The sequence below is a fragment of the Heterocephalus glaber genome, unplaced genomic scaffold (assembly GCF_053883595.1).
Source record: "Heterocephalus glaber isolate CG9 unplaced genomic scaffold, H.glaber_assembly_v1.0 deba00001761, whole genome shotgun sequence".
In the NCBI taxonomy this organism is placed as follows: Eukaryota; Metazoa; Chordata; class Mammalia; order Rodentia; family Bathyergidae; genus Heterocephalus; species Heterocephalus glaber.
In genome coordinates this window covers 3390622-3412826 of record NW_028258458.1, presented here as the reverse complement: position 1 = coordinate 3412826, position 22205 = coordinate 3390622, and the positions used below count along the sequence as shown (strand labels likewise).

General features: G+C 51.0%; 1 protein-coding gene across 8 annotated transcripts in view; it reads left to right on the top strand.

The window, feature by feature from the left end:
* Positions 1-21443, top strand: part of Cib3 (calcium and integrin binding family member 3) — a 29979-nt gene extending 8536 nt beyond the window's left edge. For 2 of the 8 annotated variants that reach the window (XR_015447620.1, XR_015447621.1), the window contains one exon: positions 1205-8343. Coding sequence is in view for 6 of the 8 variants with exons in the window: in XM_021251117.2 (XP_021106776.1) it covers positions 16194-16244; positions 16414-16448; positions 18127-18238; positions 19091-19238; positions 20276-20471; positions 21340-21361 (564 nt within the window). In the remaining 2 variants the exon portion in view is untranslated. Of the gene's footprint in view, positions 1-1204; positions 16245-16413; positions 16449-18126; positions 18239-18284; positions 18958-19090; positions 19239-20275 lie in introns of those variants that run through there. The other 6 variants (XM_021251120.2, XM_021251119.2, XM_021251117.2 and 3 more) reach the window with 6 other exon arrangements.
* Positions 21444-22205: the final 762 nt, after the last annotated feature.

Genomic DNA, 22205 nt, shown 5'->3' with positions numbered 1-22205 from the left:
CAAGAGCTAAGATTATCTCCTCACCAGCAGAAAGAAGATCAGACCAGAAAGGAAACAGACAGAACAGGGCCAAGATTTTCTCAAGTATAGAGGAGGATTGAACTGGAACTCAGTGAAACCTGTCCCTCAAGTTTTAAGAATGGCCATCAGCCTGTTGTCTTAACTAGTGGATGAGGTCCTGAGATTTATTAGTAGGCGTGCATATTTCTCAAATATAAAGTAGATTTCATTAAAAAACCCATTTTACAGAATTTTATATTAAAGTCCACTGGGGGCACTCTGTTGCTATTTTCCTAGCATTGTTGTCTGAGATAACAAACCACAGCAGTCAAAAGAGTGAAATGGGTCAAGCAAGGAACATCAAAATAAATTTAGAAACTAAGTCCAAAGTACAGCATATACAGAACAGGAATGTTACATTCTTTGATGGGACATACCTTACCATGTTCTCAAATTTACCATTGTTATAAAAAAGGACAATGGGGCTGGGGATTTAGCTCAGTGGTTTCCCCACCGGCTGCGCAAGTGCAAGGACCCGAGTTCAATCCCCAGTACCTCCCAAAAAATAAAGGACAATGTATTTAAGGGATAAATTCAAGATATCAGTGATTAACAAAGACAGGGATGAATTCAGGCCATATGCAATTAACAAACAAGGATGACAATTTTGATCACCTAAGTGAGTCCCAAGCCAGCGTCTGAACAAAAGCAAACTCTTGGCTCTGTCTAGTGATCTCAGTGGGACCTCCAAAATGATATAGGGGAACAGATGTAACTCTCAGCATGCTAAATGTCAGATAGGCGAAGTTGAAGAATGAATTTTAAAGAACAATAGCGGTTAAGAGTAGGAAAATTTATTGGGGAATAGGAGTGAGGAATAAGAATAGCTCCTGAGAGACAGTAGGGGTCTCACATGGGTTGCCAACAAGCCAGCTTCTCAAAAGGTAGTTTTATAGAGCAAAGTTATAAGGGGTGGGTACAATGTGGGTAAAAGCTATAATCAACTAATAAGATCACAAATATAGTTGCTTGGGTAATACTGAACCCTGGTAACAAGGGTGTGTGGATGACACCATTAACCTTGGTCAATAATTTGTCCTAGTCTTGGTGGGAGAGGATGGTCCACTCCCAATGAGATAATGATCTATATGGGGAAGCCCAAAAGGGTGGTACCGATAATCTCAAGCTTCTGTTCATCCCTTAGGGAAGTATGCAGATCTGGCCATTGTGACTTTCATCTTCAGATGCACCTCCAGCCACAGCTTCAATGTGTTCTCATCCTCTGCATTGACTTCAGGGCCCAGCCCTGTCTGACTGCCTATAATATTTCTACTTAATTTAGTTCTGTATATCACCAGGAGAGGGCGATAGCTGGTAGCCATCTTGTGAGGGCCCAGCTGAGCTTGGAACTCAGAGCACCTGAGGGCTGGCTCCATCAGGGTGAGGTGGAACCAAGTTCAAGTCGTCAGGAGGTCAAGGAGCCAAGTTCAAGCTGGCAGGAAGCACGTGGAGTGCTGCAGGCTTAATAAAATGAGTTCCAGCCTCACAGCCAGAAACCTGCCTGAACTGCAGTGGAGCTAAAGGTGCAGGCTTGCTGGGATTGTTCTCTACCTTGCTGTAACCCTACAGCTGGCTTTCTGGGATTAATTGACATGGATCTGGGCTCTGTCTGACCACTGTATCTACCATTAACTGCAGAGACACACCTGAAGTGACATTTTTTTCTTGATTTTTTTTGTTTTCTTTTTTCTTAATTGTTTTTTTGGTACTGGGGATTGAACTGGGGACCTTTCGTTTGTGAGGCAGGTGCCAGAACCCCTGAGCTAAATCCTCAGCCCCTGTTTTTGTTTTTATGTGAATGTGAACATTATTTCTGGTTTTCTTGTGTTGTTCTGTTCTTGTTTTTATTTCTTCCTTCTTTCTTTCCCTGTCTTCACCAGTTTCCCAAAGTTTGCATAACCTTTCTTTGTATTCCAGCCTTGTTTCTAATCTCTTTGTCTTCTTCTATTTCTCTATTTTTCCTTCTAATCTATTTTAAATTTTCTCCCCTAGGGTAAAATTGCCATATCAAAGGCATGTTATTATCTGTATACAATTTTCTGGTTTGTTTTAGATTTTGTTATATAAGCACAAATATAGCCCATATGGTTAAAGGTGGCAAATTAATAGTTACCAAAGTTTACCTTTAGGCTGTGTTTGATGCTATTGTTGATTGTACTACGTTAGCCAAAGTGACATAACTGTTCTGATCAGTTGTTCTTCCTGGAATGCCAAGACTAAGATTGCCTAAGGGTCATAAATAATACTATAGGCCAGTTCCAAGAACCAGGGTCTAGACTAAATAGGCAGCAACTTCTCATCCTCAATAAAGTGAAGAAATAGGATCTCGCAACAGACTCAAAACCCAAAAGCCAGCTACACCTGGAAGACATCTCTGAGAAATAGTCATTCCCCAAGGGTTCGCAATACTAGCAATAAAGGTGCTTGGCATAAGCAATTTACAAGCATCAAACCAGGAATTAAACTAAAAAAATGGGAAGACATTTAAGGAAGGTGAAACTCCAGATTTCCAGCTCACAAAAGGCAAGCCCAGAAGGCAGTGAGGTGGAACAAATTGAAAACCGTCTGCCTGAAGTCTCAGGAATGGTAACAGTGATAAATGAAGCTCTAGAAAAATTCAAATCAGAATTAATTTCTGAGTTAACTACAGAGTTGGTGACCATAATGAAAGACATGTTTAGTGAATACAGAGCACATACAGATAAACAATTAGAAGAACTTGGGAAAATAATGGAAACCATGAAAGCCCAACATAGGGAAAAAATGGAATCCATGAAACAGATTCAAACAGATATCCAGGAGATTAAAAATTCATTGAAAGTATCTGCAGAACAAGCCAATGTGAGGACAGGAAATCAAATATAGAAGATAGGATTGTGGTTAGTGATCATGAAAAGAAAGACTTCTTAAAAATAGCAAGGAACCATGAAAAATCCAGCAGCTGCTCAGTGATACAAAGAAGAATTACAAAAGATGATATAAAAAAACCTGTTCACAGAAGTAATGGCAGAAAACTTCCTAAGCATGGAAAAATAATCCGACATACAGATAAGTGAGGCATATAAAACTCCAATTAGCCATGATCAAAAAAATCTACCACCCTTGTTGCTTTTGCTACCTAGGGTGTGCCACGTTGTTTCTCCTCTGTGTTGCCTGTTTGCCATCCCTGTCTTGGAGCCAGCTGACTATGGACTGAAACCTCTACAAACTGTGCTAAATAAACCCTTTCCCCCTTTTGCTTTAGGTGTTGGGTATTTTGTCTCAGCAACAAAAGAAAAGAAATTTAACACAAATTTGGTACCAGAGAAGTGGGGTCGTTGGTGTGACATTACCTGACTGTGTGGCTCAAGAGCCTTTGGAACTGGCTTGTGGGAAGGGGAAGAGTTAGGAAAGACTCAGAGATGCTGGCTATAGAGGTAGAGCTGGAACACCTTAGGCTATTCTGTATGAGAAGTTCTGATCAGAGCTCAGACGACCAGAAAGCCAGTAAAGACCAAGCTCAGCAAGTGTCTGCTGGGAAGGAGGACTGCATTGGCTGTTGGACTCCAGATGATGTGTGTTATGGCTTGGCACAAAGTTTGTCTGCATTTTGCTTACGTCCAGAGACTTTGCCTGAGACTGAGATTAGGGGAGTGGACTAATTAATCTTGCAGAAGAAATTTCAAGGCAGTCTAATGTTGAGGTGGTGTCATGGCTGCTGTTGAGAGCTTTTAGATCTATGTTGAGAATCAAGAGCAGATAGCCCAGCAGAATGACTTAAAACAGTGTGAGTTTGTCCAGAAAGGAAGCTCCATTAAAGCTGTGAACTGCAAAGACAGATCAGAGATCTTGATTGCCAAAAAGGAACAGAACAGAAAAGATGACCTAAGGGCATCAGAAAAAGCAGCAAGACTCCAGCCTTTGCAGCCTCAAAGTTGCAAAAGTGAAAGAATTTGCTTTTTGAAGGGAGTCCTAGAGCACCATGTTCCATAATGGCGGCAGCAGCAGCCTACGAATTTGTTCCTTGGAATTAGATTCAGAGTGCTTAGCGATCCAGGCACTGAAGCCCTACAGTCAAGAGAGAGGGAAGTCTGGCTACTTACTACTGCTTCAGCTGACAGCAGACCTTGGCATCATCCCCATGGCGCTGGGTTTAGGTACATCTAGAATGCAGGAGTTGTGCGGTCAGGAAGGCTTCCACTCAGATTTCAGAAGAAGGCCTGGGGGACCAGGCAGCGTGCCCCTGAGAGGGCAGTGTGTGAAGCTGTGAAGGTGAAGCTGCAGCGGAGACCACAGAGGTTTGGAAAAGCCAGGAGCCTGGATTATGAGGAAAGCTGCCAGGAGGGAGCAGAACTGGCCCAAGAGAGAAGCTGTGGGAGCTTCCACCATCTGTAGTGCCATAGGAGTGGAGCCACCCAAGCCCTTGGGAGTTCACAACTTGCCACACAGTGCCAGGGATGCTGGAAGTGGAACTGTGGGATTTAATGTTTGCTCTGCTGGACTTTGGTCTTGCTTTGGACCCATTCCTTTGTATCTCCTTGTTTATAACTTTTGGAGTAGAAATTTGTATCTTATGGCATTGAATATTGGAAGTGTTTAACTTTCATTTGTGCAGAAGCTTGCAGCTAAGAGTTTGCCTTAAATCTGAGACTTGGGACTTTTCAATGCTAAACTGTTAGGACTTCGGCAACGCTTGGAGAGGGACTAAATGCCTTTGTGTAAAGGGGTGTACATGAGTCTTTGGGAGGCAAAGGTGGGATGTTATGGCTTGTGTTTAGATGTCTCCCTAAAGCCTCATGCTTTTTCTTTTTTGTTTGTTTTTTTGAGGCAGGGTCTCCCTTTGTAGTTCAGGCTGGCCCTAAACTCACTATATAGCCCAGGCTGGCCTCGAACTCACAGCAATCCTCCTGCCTCAGCCTCCCGAGTGCTGGGATTACAGGCATGTGCCACCACACCCCAGCTAGCCTCATGCTTTTTCAAAGGTGGCTGAATCTGGAATATGTGATGCTGCGATTAAGGGCATGTGATTACCAAACCTCTGCACATGAGTGATTGGTTTGGCACCGCCCTAATCTCAGTAGTCTGAATAAGAGAAAAAAGGCAGAAAGACACTCTCATAAGGTCCCTTGTTGCCTTTGCTACATTGTGCATACCCTGTTGGTTCTCCTCTGTGGCACCTGTTTTGCCATCCCTGCCTTGGAGCCAGTGATTATGGGCTGAAACCTCTACGAATTGTGAACTAAGTAAACCCTTTCCCCTTAAGAAACCAAAAAAACTACCCCAAGGCACATAAGAGTCAGGATCCCAGAAATTTAGCCCAAGAATAGAATATTAAAAGCTGTTAGAGAGAAGAAACAAATCACCTGTAAAGGAAAGCCCATCAGAATCACAGCAGACTTCTCAACACAAACCCTCAAGGCAAGGAGGGCCTGGAGAGTTCCGGCAGAGAGTGCAGTGAGAAGCAGTGCAGCCTGCTTCCCAAGAGACCCCCAGGCCCTCCTGGTGATGGTGGCCTGGGGCCCCGAGGATGAGCTGTGCCTCTGCCCTGCAGGCTAAGGGATCCCCACTGTGACTGCCCACTGTCTGGGCCCAGGCTTTAAAGCACAGGCAAAGTGTTCCGCACCCCACCTCGATGACCTGATTGGGGGCCGGCGGCCTTGGGGCAGAACCTCTCAGGCGGCAGGGTCTGCCGGCCATCAAGGAGTCAGCGCCTTGCAGCAGCTGCAGGATAGCATGGTAAGAAAATGGAGGCCTCTGGCTGCCATAAGGGCTGGAGAAGGTGGATCTGAAAGCCCGGCCAGTTCGGGTCATAGAACTGTGCACATCTGGGTCCCAGGGTGACTGCTGCCTCCCAGGTGGAGGAGACTGGAAAGTGAGGGACCCCAGGCTGAGGACGGGTGGAACAGCTGGTGAGCCATGGGCAATTGCCAGAGAGAGAAACATAAAGTAATATTCCCTGTTTGGCTAATTAGAAATGCCCCTCACCCTCTGAGAAGATTTACTGGCCAGTTTTAGAAGGCCTGTGTATATAATATGAAAAAGCTGCTCTCAACATTCCCCCTAACCTTTTATTTTTATTTTTTTCGGTACTGGGGATCAAACTTGGGACCTTGCTCTTGCCAGGCAGGCGCCGCTGAGCTATATCCCCAGCCTCTCCCTAATTTTTTAAAAGAAAACTTGCTGCCTGTGGACAATATAGATGTAAAGAGATTGCCGATATATGATGAAGTAGTTAGAAAAACCATACATCTTGGAAATGCCCATTTGATTTAAAAAAAAGTGACAGAAAAACATTTTCTGGAAGTGACTTTTTGAAATGGAGTTCGTTAGAGCATCTGGAGAAGCGACACAGGAGTGACGCTGGTCCACACCTGTTGTGTGGTCAGAGGACACGGAGCAAAAGAGAGAAGAACGTCCAGTACCAGGCTGGCCCCATGTGGAAGACATGGTTCGCACTGTAACCTTTGTTTCGTGTGTGCATTTTGGTCCTCATTACTGTTTATCTGTAATTGACAATGCTAAGTACTTTATTGAAATATCTGGTCTTTCAAATGCCTAATACATGTTAAAAAGTAGAAGTAGTAAAATAATGCATTTTGTAAATTTCTTTTTGTCAGAGCTCACATGAAGTGTTGTTTTGTGGGGTAATAGGCAAACCCCTCTCGAGTGTACACACTGTTTCTGCACTGGTTCTCGAAAGAGGGAAATGCAGAGTGGTCCTTATGCACACAGCGAGGGATGTTACTGCTGTCCCTCAGGTCTGCACATTTTTACTTTGTATAAGTAGGGTATGTAGAGGACAAATGAGATGTTTGACAACATCTAGTCTTCCTAGATGTTAAAGAGGTTGCCAGTTTTGATAAAAGTAGAGTTAGTAAACTAACAAATTTTGTCAGTTTTTATTACAGTTCCTAGGAAAGACTTCTGAAAATTTGAGTATTCTAGCCCACTGGGTTAGTGGAGAAGGGAAGGGTTCTAGAGTGAATTCTCATATTTTCAAGACACTTTCAACTATTGTTACCTGTGTGCCATGTAATCAAGAATGCTGTGGGCCGGGGATTTAGCTCAGTGGTTCCGGCACCCGCCTTGAAAGCGCAAGGTCCTGAGTTCGATCCCCGGTACCAAAAAAAAAAAAAAGAATGCTGTGTACGTGTGATGGACAAATTGAGTCCTCACTTGAGACATCTAGTCTTTTTGAGATGTTTAGAAGTGCCCAGCATACATTAACTGTAGAGGAAGTAAAATACCACTTTGTGAATTTTTTTTGCTAACGTTCATATGAAATGCTGTGTTTTGGGAATGGAAAGGTTGAGCCACCTCTTGAGCAATGTGGTGCTGTTTGCTTGTTCAGCGGTTTGGAGGAGGTGGGAGGGAAGCACTTGCGAAAGGTGTTATGTTAGTGTGTTTGTACCTGGACACTTTGAGACATCGTTTTTATATATGTATTGTGGATTTTGTTTTGCTGTGTATATAACAGACAAATCCAACTTTTGCAGCATACAGTTCCTAGTTGTTATACAGGTTGCCAGTGTATGACCAGGTAGTAAAGGTAGCACGTTTCAACACTTTTGTGTTGAAATACACAGAAAAGCTTGTCCCCTATAAATGAATTTTGGGTTCACCCACGTGTAACATTGCATATGCCTGTACTTGTTCCCTGGTTTGAAGGCTGGGAGAAGGAAGTGAGGCCAAAATGGTCATATGTAGAAGATACCATAGAAAAAAGGAACCAACAACAGGAAAATAAGATGACAAGGAGAAGTCAGTACATAGCAGTTATAACCATCAATGTTAATGGTCTCAATTCACCAGTCAAAAGAAACAGACTGGCAGAAGGGATCAAGAAGCAAGATCCAACAGTATAGTGCATACAAGAAACACATTTAATTTAAAAATTCATAGACTGAAAGTCAAAGGGTGGAAAACAGTACTCCATGCAACAGGAACCTAGAAAATAGCAGGTGGAGGGTTATGATTTGTGTCAGGATGTCCCCTCAAAGCTTCCTGTGGTCATAGGGCTTTTTCAGGGGTAAGTGAATCCAATGTATGTGATGCTGAGATTAAGGGTGTGTGGTTCACTAAACTAGTACACTGATTGGTTTGGCACTGCCCTGATCTCCAGTAGTCTGGATAAAAGGGGCAGAAAGTCGCTGCTAAAGTCCCTTGTTGGTTTTGCTGCCGTGTGTTCCATGAACTGTTTCTCCTCTGTAAACCCTGTTTTCCACGCCACCCTGTCTTGGGGCCCGCCGATTATGGACTGAAACCTGTACAGACTGTGAGCTAAATAAATCTTTCCTCCCTTAACTTGTGAGTGTTGGGTATTTTTTCTCAGCAGTGAGAGTAAAGTAACTAACAGAATTTGGACTCTTGAGTCACTGAGTTGCCCAGGCTGGTCTCCAACTTTCGATCCTCCTGCCTCCGCCTCCCAGAGTGCTACAGGTGTATGCTGCCATGTTTGGCTATGTAGTGCATTTTGCTCACTTAATTCTTATTTCTTCTGCATGCACTGCATCATAAGAGTTAAATGCAGTACATAGACTTTCATTATTACCCATTGCTTCTGCGTATGCAGTATGCAGCCAGTGAAAACAGTGTCAGCTGAGGTCTCCTAAACTTGATATTCAGAGGACACGCTTCCAAATAACTCTCTGGGGGGGTGGGGGGCAGAGGTCTCACTATGTTGCCCAGGCTGTTCACAAGCTCCTAGTCTCAAGAAACCCTCCTGCCTCAGCCTCCTGAGAGGCTGGGAGTACAAATATATGCTGCTGTGCTCAGCTAAGAGACTTTCTTTAAAAGAATCCCCACTGTTTCCAGAGAAGAGAGCATAGAAAGTTGGAAGAGTCAATTGACTGTGGAGAAACATGGCAAATGGCACCCGATCTAGGCCATCGAAGTTAGCATAGTCCATGACGTCCTGAAGCCACAGGGGCGCCCCAGGTCTGATGGGAGGAGGACACCCCTGTCAGGCTTGAGCTGGTCATGAAATGATGAGTGAATGTGCTCTTTAATTCTAAGTTACAGTTTGACAAGATACAGAAAAACCACAACAAAACAGGCAGCTGATGCGGGTGCTGTCTCCGCCTGACAGAAGCAGGACGGGCTGTTCTCCACACAGCAATAACTACAAAGCACAGCATCTCCTCAATGCTGTCACCTGACTGTCCACACACATTTGCTGTGGCCCACCTGTGCCTGATGTGACCGACCTTCCAGTGCCCCGTGACGCTCCCTGCCTTGCCTGTGTTCAGGCCTGGTGCCTCTTGCTTGCGTCAGACTACCTTTTTACTGTCACACCCTGCTCGGCTGGCCTCATCCTTCCGTGCCAGTTGTTATGTCCGGTGCCCCGAAGCCCTGTTCAGGGGTCTCTGACCCTTTCCTGGGCCTCTGCCCGGCTGAGGTGATGCTGGCCCTCAGACCTGGAGCCTTCTGCTCCCGCTATGCCAGGTCTCCCCTCGCCGGGCCTGTGGGTCACGGAAGCCAGCCTCTTCCCCAGGCTCTCCCTCCTGCTGCTTTCCTGGCCCTTCCAAGCTCCCCCCACCCCCCTTCTCTGCCTCCATCTGCCCGTAACTTCCTGCTGACACAGTGGGGGCCTCCCCCTGCTGCTTCATGTTGTTAAACTCCAGCGCTGGTCATGAAGAGCTCTGTTGGGAAGACCGCTTCCCTTTGGCGTCTGATCCTTTCCCTACACATGGAGCCCCAGGTTTTTCTCCAACTCAGGATTAACATCAATTTCACCCACATCCAACAAAATACAAAAGCTAAGGTACCTCCTGGTCTGGGTGATACCTTTACTGGACGGGCAGAGGCCTTTTCCTACAGGCTCAGAAAAAGCCTCCGCCATTGTCAACTCCCTCCTAGCTGACATCATCCCCGGCTCACCTCCATTCAGACAGTGGCCAGCTTTCATTGCTCTAGTGCAACCTCCACACTCCCTACCCGCCTCAGTCATCGGAAGTGTACAAAGGCTAAGGGCCTCCTGAGGCCCACCTCACTAAGCTCACGCTCCAGCTCTGTAAAGACTGGGTTTCCCGGCTCCCAACTGCTGTCCTTCACACCTGAGCCACCCCCCAAAATCTACAAGATACAGCCTGTTTAAGCTTTTATATGGCCACACCTTTCTGATGGGGCCAAACCTCGGCCCAGAGGCCAGTCCCATCAGAGACTTTCCCGGGTCTACAACAACCCCCCCAAATCTGACCACCTCTTCTGAGACCCAGCCTTACAAAGATAGCCTAACCTGATGGCTGTCAAACTCTAGAGACCTCCCCAGTGGGTACATCACTCCAGGGTAAAGCTGGGTCCTGTTGATAACTGGCCTAACTCCTCGTAAAAATCACCAGTAATCTCCCCTGCTTCCCTCGGCCTAACCCTAACATCCTGTGTTTCTAGGTGTTTCTCCTCCTCTGTCCCCTCACCCCCTGAGAGAGGCTAATTCTGCTTTCCATGCCATTTAAAGCCAGCACTGGTCTCGGAACACTCCCCAGGAAGCACTGTCCTCCCCTGGTGTCTGGCTGACTTCGGAGAGGTCTGCCTTGGCCACTCACCCACAGTCATTATGGCCCTGAGTCCCAGCTGGAGACGTCCGCTGTCGACCTTGCCTCTCTCATTACCAATCTCTGCTCGCCGTAGAAAACCTCCCTCTATTCCCCCTCCTCCCCCAGCCTGCCTGTCACCATTAAAGTCCAACCCCAAGGACACAGGGACCTATTACCTCCCTGACCTACTATTGTTCCCTCTCCCGAGATCTTTCTGACAGTCTCAAAAAAAACAACAAAAAAACCCTGACTTCATTCTCACCTTACAGAACTAGGAAACTCCCTGGCTCAGTAACACTCCAAAATCATAGAAGCTCAAACCTCCTAGGAGCCAAAAAGGTGGGAGAAAAATGTTACTTTTATAGCAGCCAGTCAGGCATAGTACAAGACAGGGCCAGGAGACTAACAAGAAGACCTCAACACGTAGCACCTGTGTAATTCTTAGACCAATGTGTAGGAGCAGGCCTCATGACTTCTCCATTAACTGGCACTCTCGCCCGTCCGTCTCTTAGGGCTGATCGTGTCCAGCTCATCTCTCAGATTCCAGTCTCCTCTACAGGTGGCAACTCCTTTCCTTTCTCAGAGTGGTGAGGCGTTTTCGTCTCTGGGTACCCGGCTTTGCCCTCCTTACAAGACCCTTATATACACTTACTAAGGGAGACCTAACCGAACCCATAGATCATAAAGACTTCCCCCACTCCTTAAAAATACTGCAGGAGGGCCAGGGATTTAGCTCAGTGGTTCTGGCACCTGCCTCGCAAGTGCAAGTTCCCCAGTTCGATCCCTGGTACCAAAAAAAAAAAAAAAATGCTGAAAGAAGCTCTCAAAATGGCCTGTGCCTCGCCCTGCCAGACCTTTCCCAGCCCTTCTGTCTGCATTCTGCTGGGTGTGGGGGATTCTCAGCTGCAGGCCCGCCTCGGCCTGGCCCCCGACTGGCCGCTTTCCTAACCAAACGGCTGGCTTCCACTGTTCCAGGACGGCCACTGTTTAAGGGCAGCTGCTGCGGCGGCTCTGGAGCTCACACACGCTTTTAAAAGCAGCCGGCACCCACTGCTCATGCTTCATTCCTCCCACAACATACAGAGACGCGAGTCTTCTCCCGTCTCCCCCACCTTCTATGCGCATCCCCACCGTAACCCTTGCCCTGGGCTCCCATTTCAACCCTGTGTCACCTCTTCTCTTTACACCAGATCCACACGACTGTATGTCTCTCGGGCACTTAGCTTTCTCCCTGCCCCACGTTCCTCCTCCTCTCTGGCCCTTGCCTCCTTAGGCTCCTGTCCCAACCCTTACAGGATCACATACAAGCAATTACTGCTCCCTGCTATAATGAGATGGCCCCCAATTTTGCTCCCCAATAGGTTGTTCTCGAAGCCCCCATGCCATGTGTGAAGTCCCCCCATCCCACCCAGCTCTCTTTTTCTTTTTCTATTATAACAGAAAGACGGGATTTCAGGCTTGACCCGGTCATGAAATGGTTAATGAATGTGCTGTTTAATTACAAGCTACAGTTTGACAGGATAGAAAACACCCACAACAAAACAGGCAGCCGATGCTGCTGTCGTCCCTGCTGGACCTAAGCCGAGCTATCTCAGAGCAGATAGAACGCAGCACACAGGATGGGATGTTCCCAACACAGAGATAACAACTACAAAGCACAGCATCTTCTCAATGCCAAGTCACCGGAAAATATCCACACATCTGCCTCGATGGCTGCATGGACCCCGATCACAAATATTTGCTCTGCCCCTGCACGTGACAGGTGTGCCAGACCTCTCTTCCAGTGTCCTGTAGAGCTTCCTGCCTTTCTTTGTTCAGGCTGGTGGCCTCTTGCCTGCTGTCAGTCCACCTCTGTCCAGCTGAGTAAAGTCTGCCTGGTTGCCCTCACTGGCCTTTGCGGTTGGTCTCAGGCCTCCCCTCAGAAGAGTCTCCCAGATAAATCATAAATCCAGTCTGATTATAAGAAAAGGGTGATGCCAGGCACAGGGGAACAGGCCTGTAATCCCAGCATTTTGGGAGGCTGAGGCAGGAGGATCACAACTTCCCCAGACCTTGTCTCAAAATAAAAAAAAAGGGCTGTCAGTGTAGCTTAGTGGTTGAGTGCTTGCCTAGAACATGGGGATCCTGGGCTCAAAAGCCAGTATGGCAAAATAAGTAAGTGGGATGAGAAGTGTTGTTTTCAGACAGAGTTGTTCAGGCCTGTGGTTCCTGCTGGACCTGAACTCACGATGCAGCCCAGGATGTCCTCAAAGTTGCAGCCATCCTCCTGCCTCAGCCTCTTGAGTGCTGGGATTACGGGTATGTGCCACCACGTCCAGTTGCTTGCATCTTTTTGCAGGGCCGAGGACCCAGGACCTTGCAGATGCTAGGCAAGCACTCACCACTAGGTGGCAGCCTCAGCCCTATTTTATTTTGAGACAGAGATTCACTAAACTGCCCAGGGTAACCTTGAACTTGTGATCCTCCTGTGTAGCTGGGATTATAAGTGTATACCACCACTCCAGGCACATGCAGCTTTTAAACAAATCTAAGAATGTGTCATTCCTCATGCATTAGGACGTTTAAAAATCCTATGGCATTAAAAAAAATAATATGGTATAGTTAAAATTTAAATTAATTATGAAGAAAAACATCTTGTTAAATAGCTGGGCATGGTGGTGCATGCCCGTCTGCATTCCCACCACTTGGAAGGCCAAGGCAGGTGGATCAAAATTTCAGATCCAGTGTGGGCAATTCTGGCAGCCAAGCTTCAGCCAATCATAGCAGCCAACTGACCATCCCATGGGCCAGGTAGACAAAGGCCCAGCTGTAGCCCATCAGCTGCTTCCCTCTTCTCACCTCCCTTTTGTATCAACACTGTGCCTGCTTTGCTGGGAGGATCTCTGAGAACTTGTTTGGTTCTAAGGGCTGCATGATTCGTGCGTCCTTCTTTGCTGAAACTCTGCTGAACTCAATATCTCCAAACATTTTTTAACACAGCCAACAACACTGCAGTCAAGATGTGGAACTTGTCTCGCTCCCCTCCCCCTTCATTAATTCCCCCGCTTGCCAGAACAGAAAGTGGATTCCGGACGTTTCATATAAATGGAATCATACAATGTGCTGAGATGGGCCAGGGATTTAGCTTAGTGGTTCTGCCACCTGCCTCGCAAGCACAATGGACCTGAGTTCGATCCCCGGTACCAAAAAAAGAGAACCCAACATGCTGAGATTGTTTTGCTCAGCCTAATGTTTCTTCTTGGGTTATTTGCCTTTGTACTGTTGAGTTGTTAGAGTTCATTATGTATTATGCGTACTAGTCCCTTATCAGATCCATGATTTGCAGATAGCTTTTCCATTCTGTAGGGATGGATGAGTTTCTGTGTGAACACAGTTGTACTAGTTGATGCTTACTAGAGTCAGATGTAGAAGAGTGCAAAGACATCTGTCTGTCTGTGTGCTAGAGACTGGAACCGCCGAGGGCCTGGATCTCATGGCAATGTCCCGCATGAGTCCACTCAGAGGCCTAGAGCCCACAGCAGTGTCTCATGCAAGTCTGCGTGGAGGATCCGCACCGGCCAAAGCCCAGTGGAGGAGGCCAGAAAGCCTGCACTGGCAGGGTGAAGGATTGTGCCACAGGCTGAGGGAGCGTCACTGGACCCAGGAGGCGATGCTCAAGACCAAGGCGAAGACCAGAGCTCCCCTGCCCAAACCAGCAGCCATCCTCAGTGACAGCGAGGACCTGAGCTGGCATCAGGAAAACCAGCTGCTTCTCCTTTTATGCCATTGGCAACAAGCCTCAGGGGGGTCTTCCAGGCCCAGGACCACATTGACTCAGTTCAGCTGGGCCTTCCCACTCAAGCTGACCATTAATTAATCCACCACGACAGTCGTAAATATTTCACTAGGATATTTAAATGAGTCGGTCTAAGCTTACAGCAAAATTGAGCAGAGGGGGCACAGGTTTCCCAGGTACTTGCTGCTCCCACAGCTGCAGTGGCTCCATTATGCAAGAAGTCTCCACCTACTAATGAGTAACGGATGAGTCTACGTGGATATGTAATTAGCAAACACAGGCTATCGTTTACCCCAGGACTCGCTCTCGGTTGAACACAGGTGTGTGGGGTGCAGGAAAGTGAACACAGGACCTTCACACTGAGCTAATGTTCCCGGCCCTTTCTAAACATTTGAGACAGCGTCTCACTAAGTTGCCCACGGTAGTCTTGAACTTTTGATCCTCCTGCTTCAGCCTCCTAAGGTGCTGGGATCATAGCTGTGCACCACCATTCCGGGCTTGGACGGAGGTTGTTCTACGCATCGGGTAAATACCCAGGAGTGTGACTGCTGAGTCAAGAAGGAGGTGTAGTTTTGACTGTTAAAACAGGAACCCTTGGGCCGGGGATTTAGCTCAGTGGCGCAGCGCCTGCCTGGCAAGCACAGGATCCTGAGTTTCGATCCCTGCTACCACAAAATAAAAACAAAGACAGCAACCCTGCTGGCCCATCCTAGGAGGGGCTGCACCACCGTGAAGCCTGAGAGTTCCAGCCATTGCATGTCACCCACCCTTGGTATCATTAGCTTTGGGGGTTTTTTTGTTTGCTTGGTTGGTTTTTTGAGACAGAGTCTCCTTATGTAGTTCAAGCCGGCCCTAGAACTCACTATGTAGCCCAGGCTGGCTTTGAACTCATGCCTCCTGCCTCAGCCTCCTGAGTGCTGGGATGACAGACATGTGGCAGCACTGCTGCTGCTGCTCCTCCTCCTGCTCCTCTTCTTCCTCCTCCTGGGAGTCGCCGGTGTTAACATGTCATCCTCAGGGAGTCTTTGGAGCCTCATCAGAGTGACAGTGCACAAGCCAGCTGCACAGACCTGGGCCGATTTGGCCGGCGAGGCTGCAGTCGGGCCGCCTGGGGGGAGGGTTGGCAAGGCCCAGGCCAGGGCCTGCAGGGTGAAGAAGGGGCAGGAGCAGGGGGTGGGGAGCCCCAGAAAGCTGAGCTGGAGAGGGAAGTGGCAAGACGGTGTGACCCCGTGAGGCGGGTGTGGACTGAGACCCAGCCCCTGCGAGTCTCTCAAAGCATCCTGGGCCTTAAAAGGCTGCAGGGACAGCGCCCTGTTGCACTCTGAGGACAAAGCTGGGTGCCCACCCTGAGCTGAGGATGCCAGCTGGTGTTCCTGAACCCAGGATTCCTGCAGCTGGGGCCTTGGTCACTTTCTCAAGTCCCATCACAGCAGATGGCAATAACCATCACACCGTCGGGACCTGGTCACCCTCCCTGGGCCTGGCCTGGCTCCTGGCCAGGGGTCCACTGTCTCCTCAGCTCCTCCAGGGACTCCACAAAGGACAGCAGGTGGAGCTGGCATCCCAAGAGCAGGGCTCAGAGAGGCTGGGGCAGAGCTGGGGCAGCCCCGCCTGCCCGCTAGCCCTCCGGTGTCCCAGCGGGCCCACACCCCGCCCACCACGGAGACCCTGCCGTAAGCTCTCCGGCCCCTTTCCTTGCCCCCAGAGGCGGTCACACGGCCACCCAAGGGCTTGGCTGTAACCTGAGTCTGCCCGCCTGGGGGTGAGGGCCGGGCAGGGACGTTTGCCCACACACTGGTGTACAGCCAGCCAGCCCCAGCGCCCAGGAGACAGAGGGCCTTGCCATGGGCAGCAAGCAGACGGTCTTCACGCACGAGCAGCTCGAGGAGTACCAGGTGGGCGCGGCGGCAGGAAGTGGGGACTGCGTCCCTTGCTCTGGCTGCGCCTCAGTGCAGGCTCCCGTCAGGCTGCCCGTGTGTGGAGTGGGGTGGGGTGGGGTGGCAGAGGGGATGGGGGCCTCGGCCAGGGGTGAGGCCAGGGCTAAGGGCGCACCTCCGTCCCCAGGACTGCACGTTCTTCACCAGGAAGGAGATCATGAGGTGAGCAGGAGGGAAGCGGCCGGCATGGCTGGGGCCCTTTGTGCGGCGGGGCGTGTGGTGTCCCTGTGCCGTGGGGTGAGAGTGCTGAGGGCGGGGGTGCAGGCAGAGAGGGGGCTCAGAGGCCATAGCTAGCCAGTCATCCCAGCACTCAGGAGGCTGAGGCAGGAGGACAGCTGCAAGTTGCAGGTCAGCCCAGGCCGTACAGTGAGTTCAAGACCCGTCTGGACGACACAGCGAGACCCTGTCTCAAAGAACAACAACAAAAGCCACATGTGGTCATGTTGCTGCTGTCCACACCAATGAGCTGGGCTTCCTCCTGGGGTGGCAGGAGGCCACGGAGGGTTGTGGACAGGGGGCAGCACCTCAGCACTGCTGCAGAGTCTGTAGCCAGCCCTGGGCTGCAGGTGGCCCCGAGTCTGCTGGGCCTGAGCCCAGCGGGATGGCGCAGATGAGTGCCCTGTCATCACCAGCCTCGGGGCTTTGTCCAGAGGCCCTGACCCATGGCCCAGCGGCCATGAAACCCGAGCCGCTTGGGGTCCGCTGGGCGTGAGGGCAGGGTTGGGCCCTGAGTGTGGACACGGCATCCATTATTGATGGGCACACGTCTCACTGGGTGGCCCATTGTCAGCCAGAACAGCCATGGGGTCACCTTGGCCATTTCGATCAGATTACTGTCCAGGAAACTGAGGCTGGGTCAGAGCCAGGTGGACCTCACACCCCAGGCGGATGTGCAGAGTCCCAAGGAGGCTGCGGCTTGCATCTCGCCTGGCCCAAGCTTCCTGGTCATCAGAATAATGAGGCTCAGAGGGCAAGGGGGACTTGCCTACAGCAACACAGGAGCGCATGTGAGGGGCACCAATCCTTGAGGGGACTCCGAGAGGGGTGGAGGGGTCAGGACTAAGTTCCAGACACCACCATTGGGTTCCTGATGAATTGAGGTCTGGTTTCCTCCCAGGGCGCAGGAAGCCATGGAGGGCTGTGGGCAGAGGGCAGCACCTCCCAGGGACCCATCACCCAGTGTTCCGCCCCCTCGGAGACAGTCCCTGGCCCCTTGGGTCCTCAGAGTCAGCAAAGAGGCAGCTCAGCTGGGCAGCCTGTGCCAACAAAGGAACAGCATCACCAGGTGGGGGCATCTGGTGGAAAGCCGGCCTTTCAGTCTAGGGTGTGTGTGGCGTTCGATGCTGTGTCCTTTGAAACCCTGCAGGCTGGCGGCTTGCCTGTGCCCTGGCCCTTGGGAGGACAGTAGTCCCGCTGCAGAGAGGGAAGGAAGGTGTAAGAATGCAGGAGGCAGGGTCTAGGGGACAACACAACATTGTCTGGAGCTGCAGAGATTACCTAGGAGTCTGAGTGCTGGGTGTGAAACAGTCTGCCACAAGCACACTCCTTTCTTCCAACTCGCTCTCCCTGGTAAGCTCCTACTTACCCTGCTGAGCAGTGTCAGTACCCTTCTTCCAGAAAACCCTTCCTTCTCCCTGGCTTGCTTTCCCTCTACGGTCTTCCTCAGCCTTGGGGCACGCGCCCCACATTGATTCCATCCCCTGCTGGCTGAGGACCCAGGGCCAGCAACTCCCGGGGACCCAGCCCTCAGCAGTGTGGCGGAGCAGCTGCCAGGTGAGCCAGGTGGGACAAGCCCCTGGCTCCCCTGGCTCCAACCTCCCTGACATCCCCTCCCCACCAGGCTCTTCTACCGATACCAGGACCTGGCGCCCCAGCTCGTGCCACTGGACTATACCAGCTGCCCGGCAGTGAAGGTTCCCTACCAGCTCATTGGCAGCATGCCAGAGCTAAAGGTGCGGCCGGGGACCAGGGGACATGGCGAGAGGCCCCTCACAGCATCCTGCACTGCTGGTGCAGTCCACCATAACCCCATTTACAAAAGATGAGAAAGTGGAGGTCAGAGAAGTTAGCCCCCCCTTGTTCACCTCACACAGCTACAACATAGCAGATAGGGTCAAAGCCCAGGGTCCTGGGGGGATGTGGTGAAACCACACAGGTAAAGGGCTTAATAAGTACTGAGTGAAAGGTAGTTCTTACTGGGTTGGATCATCTGAAAAAAAAACTATTCCAAACTGGATGTGGTGTGGCATGACTCTAATTTCAACTCTCTGGAAGGCTGAGGCAGGGGGACTGCGAATTCAAACCCAGCTTGGGAAATTTAGTGACTTAGCCAAACCCTATCTCAAATACAGAACCAGGGATGTAACTCAATGCAAAGGCTCTGAGTTCAACCTCCAGTACTGAAAAATAAAATAATCTAGGTGCAGGCTTAGTGCCAGGTATACAGCGCTGGAATCAGGGCGTCTGACCACGTGCTCAGAAAAACTCTCAGCTCCTTGTGCCTGTCTCAGGTAGTCTTTGATTGGCCAAATGGAGTCACATGGCTAGTCCAGACCCAATCATGGTTGGCAGATGAATGGAATGCTCTGATTGGCTTCCCCAGGGGCACGTGGTGCTCTGGACCAGAAGTGATGTCAGGCCACCAAGCCCACAGTGTTGGGCTGGGGTCTCCGTATGTCGCAGCGGAGGGGTGTGGGGTCTCTGGAAGTGCTGTCTTGGCAGAGGGCCCCAGGTCCCAGCAGAGTAGGCAGGCGACTGATCCCAGTCGGACCCTGGAGACACCCCCTGTGCCTTTCTTGTTCTAGGACAACCCTTTCCGCCAGCGCATCGCCCAGGTCTTCTCTGAGGATGGCGACGGCCACATGACGCTGGACAACTTCCTGGACATGTTTTCCGTGATGAGCGAGATGGCCCCGCGCGACCTCAAGGCCTACTACGCTTTCAAAATTTACGGTGTGTGCAGAAGCCTGGGGCGGGCGAGCACCGAGGGCTCCCGGGTCTCGAGCCTCGCACACAGCGGTGCCCGAGCTGCCTGTCCCTTGGCCTCTGACCCCGGAAGTAATGGGGAAACGGCGCTGCCTTTTCCTGCCTGCGTCTCACTTCGCTCCTGGCGCCACGCTGTGCTGCATGTGCTCTTGGTCCCTGATCTGCCAGCTACTGTTGTGGTTGTTTGTGTCTTCAGTTTTGTTGTTTGTCTTGTTTTGGAGTGCTGAGGACGGAACCCAGGCGCGGGGGAGGCAAGCGCCCCCCGGCACGATCTGTTCACGCCCCACTTTCCGGGGGATCAAGGTGGTGCCAGTATCTGTTTTGTTCACCCTGTATCTCTCGTGCCTGACACGCAGTAGGTGTTCAGCTAATAGTTGTTGAATGAATACATGGGCAGAAGAAAAGTTTCTGGTGCCTCATAGACCTCCAGTAAATACTCAGGAGCAAAGGAAGACAAACATGGATGTGTGCTGCCTCACATGTAGATGTTCACTAGATGCTGATTTAGGACATGAATGAAAAGTTACCTCAGAGCCTGGCACACAGCAGGCACTCAAGTAATACTTGATCCAGGCACAGGCCTGTAATCCCAGCACTCTGAGAGGCTGAGGCAAGGAGACCCAAAGTTCCAGCCCAGCCTTGGCAATTTAGTGGCTTGGCAAGTCCCTGTTCCAAAGTAAAAACAAATTATAAAGGGCTGGGAATGTGGCTCAGTGTGAAGGCCTTAGGTTCAATTCCCAGTACCGGGGGAAAATAAATACTTTCTTAGTAAATAAGCGAAAGTTATCATGATAGCAGTCTCATAATACATTCTCAGTGAGTGACTTGGATGAATGAATGGCTTCCCGGCTGGTTCTTGCCCAATTCCAAAGCAAGACCCAAATCTACCCAGCGGTCCTGGGTGCTCCCAGAGCCTCAGTTTCCTCCTGTCACAAGGCACCAAGATGTGCCTGCGGGTGCCCAGCCCAGCGGCCACCTGCCGTCCCCACCCGTGTGCCCCGCAGACTTTAACAACGACGACTACATCTGTGCCTGGGACCTGGAGCAGACGGTGACCAGGCTGACGAGGGGCGAGCTGAGCGCCGAGGAGGTGAGTCTGGTGTGCGAGAAGGTGCTGGACGAGGCGGACGGTGACCACGACGGGCGGCTGTCCCTGGAGGACTTCCAGAACATGATCCTGCGGGCCCCCGACTTCCTCAGGTGACACTCCCCGCCCCGGCAGAGCCGGTTCCCGGACCCTGTGGAAAGCCCTGTGCTGATTCGTGTGTGACCTCGGCACACTTTCTCAGTTTCCCGGTCTCAGTGGGATAATTAGGAGCCACATGGGCAGCTCTTGTGGGTGAGTGTGGCACTCTGGTCACAAGCAACACGGCTGGACTTCAATTCTCCCTGCCTGAACAGTTTTGCAGTGAACACCCTGTACAACTGGACTTGGGAGCCTGGGGCGGAATGAGAACCCCAGCTCGAGGGCTGAGAGGGGAGTTCAGTGAGCGAACACAGGGTTGGGGAAGGATGAGCCGTGGGCCACATCTGTCCCGTTTCTGGACTTTTCATGCGCCAAGATTGGTTTTTACATTTCCACATGGTTGAGAATAAGAATAATATCCCAGGCGGGCTGGGGATTTAGCTCAGTGGTTCCGACGCCTGCCTCACAAGTGCAAGGTCCCAAGTTCAATCCTCAGTACCAAAAAACAAAAACAAAAAAGAAGAAGCCTGTTCCAGTCAAGGCGCGTGACATGTGTCATCCCAGGAGTCTGGGAGGGTCAGGCAGGAGGACTGAAACTTTGAGCGCAGCCTGGGCAACTAGTGAGAGACCCTGTCTCAAACGAAACAAAGCAAACTAAACTTGGGCCGGATGGAGCTCAGTGCAAAGGCCCTGGGTGCAATCCCAATACAAAAAAACAAGAACGAAGCCGCTTCCAGGAATGGAGACAATGATAGGAGAGCATGTTTCCGCGCCCATCGAGGCAGTTGGTTGGCACAGCGTTGCAGCGCTGGTGTCAGGGTGGCGGTGGGGACAGGCGCGGCTGGCTGTTGCTGTTGACGCTGACCCTCTTCCTGTTTTCAGCACCTTCCACATCCGCATCTGAGGAGGCAGCCCGGTGGAGGAGCCTGCGGCAGGGTCACCGACACCCCGCAGGGAGGGAACGGGAATAAAGACACCGAGTTCCAGCTGCTGTTCTCCCCCTCTGTGTGACCTGGGGTGGCTGGGCCCTCTCTGGGCCGCGTGCGCTGCTCAGGACGAAGGCTGTGGTGCCCCTTTGGGTCTTGGGGCGGCAGCGACAGGGCCGGCGATCTGCGCGCTGCCCCCCCATGCCCCGGGGCTGTCGCCCCCCCAGTCCTTCAGGGGGCCTGAAATGTCCCGATCCATGGGCGCTGTCCCGGGAAACTCTGAGGGGAGGCGGCAGGAGTGGCATTCAAAGGCGGCCTGCACTTCCGGCTGGGCGCCCAGCAGGGCTGAGAGGGGCGGTCCCCCGGGGCCTGGAGGGGCCCAGGCCACACCACGAGCCCCTGGCGGGCCTGACTCAGCCAGGGTCCCCAGCCTGGACGCGTGTCTGTGGCCCCGAGCAGCCCGATGCCCAGTCGAGTTGGCTAAGCACCTGCTGTGTGCCAGGTCCTTGGGAGGGCCTGCCCGCCTGTCCCCCGTGGTGTGGGTGAGGAACAGGCCCAGAGAGGCCTGGACTTGCCAAAGGCCACACAGAGATGCACCCTGGGGTCCCTTTTTCCCCCCAGTACTTGGCATTGAACTGAGGGCTTCCATGCTGAGCTCCATCCTCAGCCCCACCTTTTTGAGACAGGGTCTCCCTATGTATCCTAGGCTGGCCTCGAACTCACAGTGATCCTCCTGCCTCAGCCTCCCGAGTGTTAGGATGTGTTGGCTTAACTGCTCCTTTTTTTTTTTTTTTTTGGTACCAGGGATCAAACTCGGGTCCT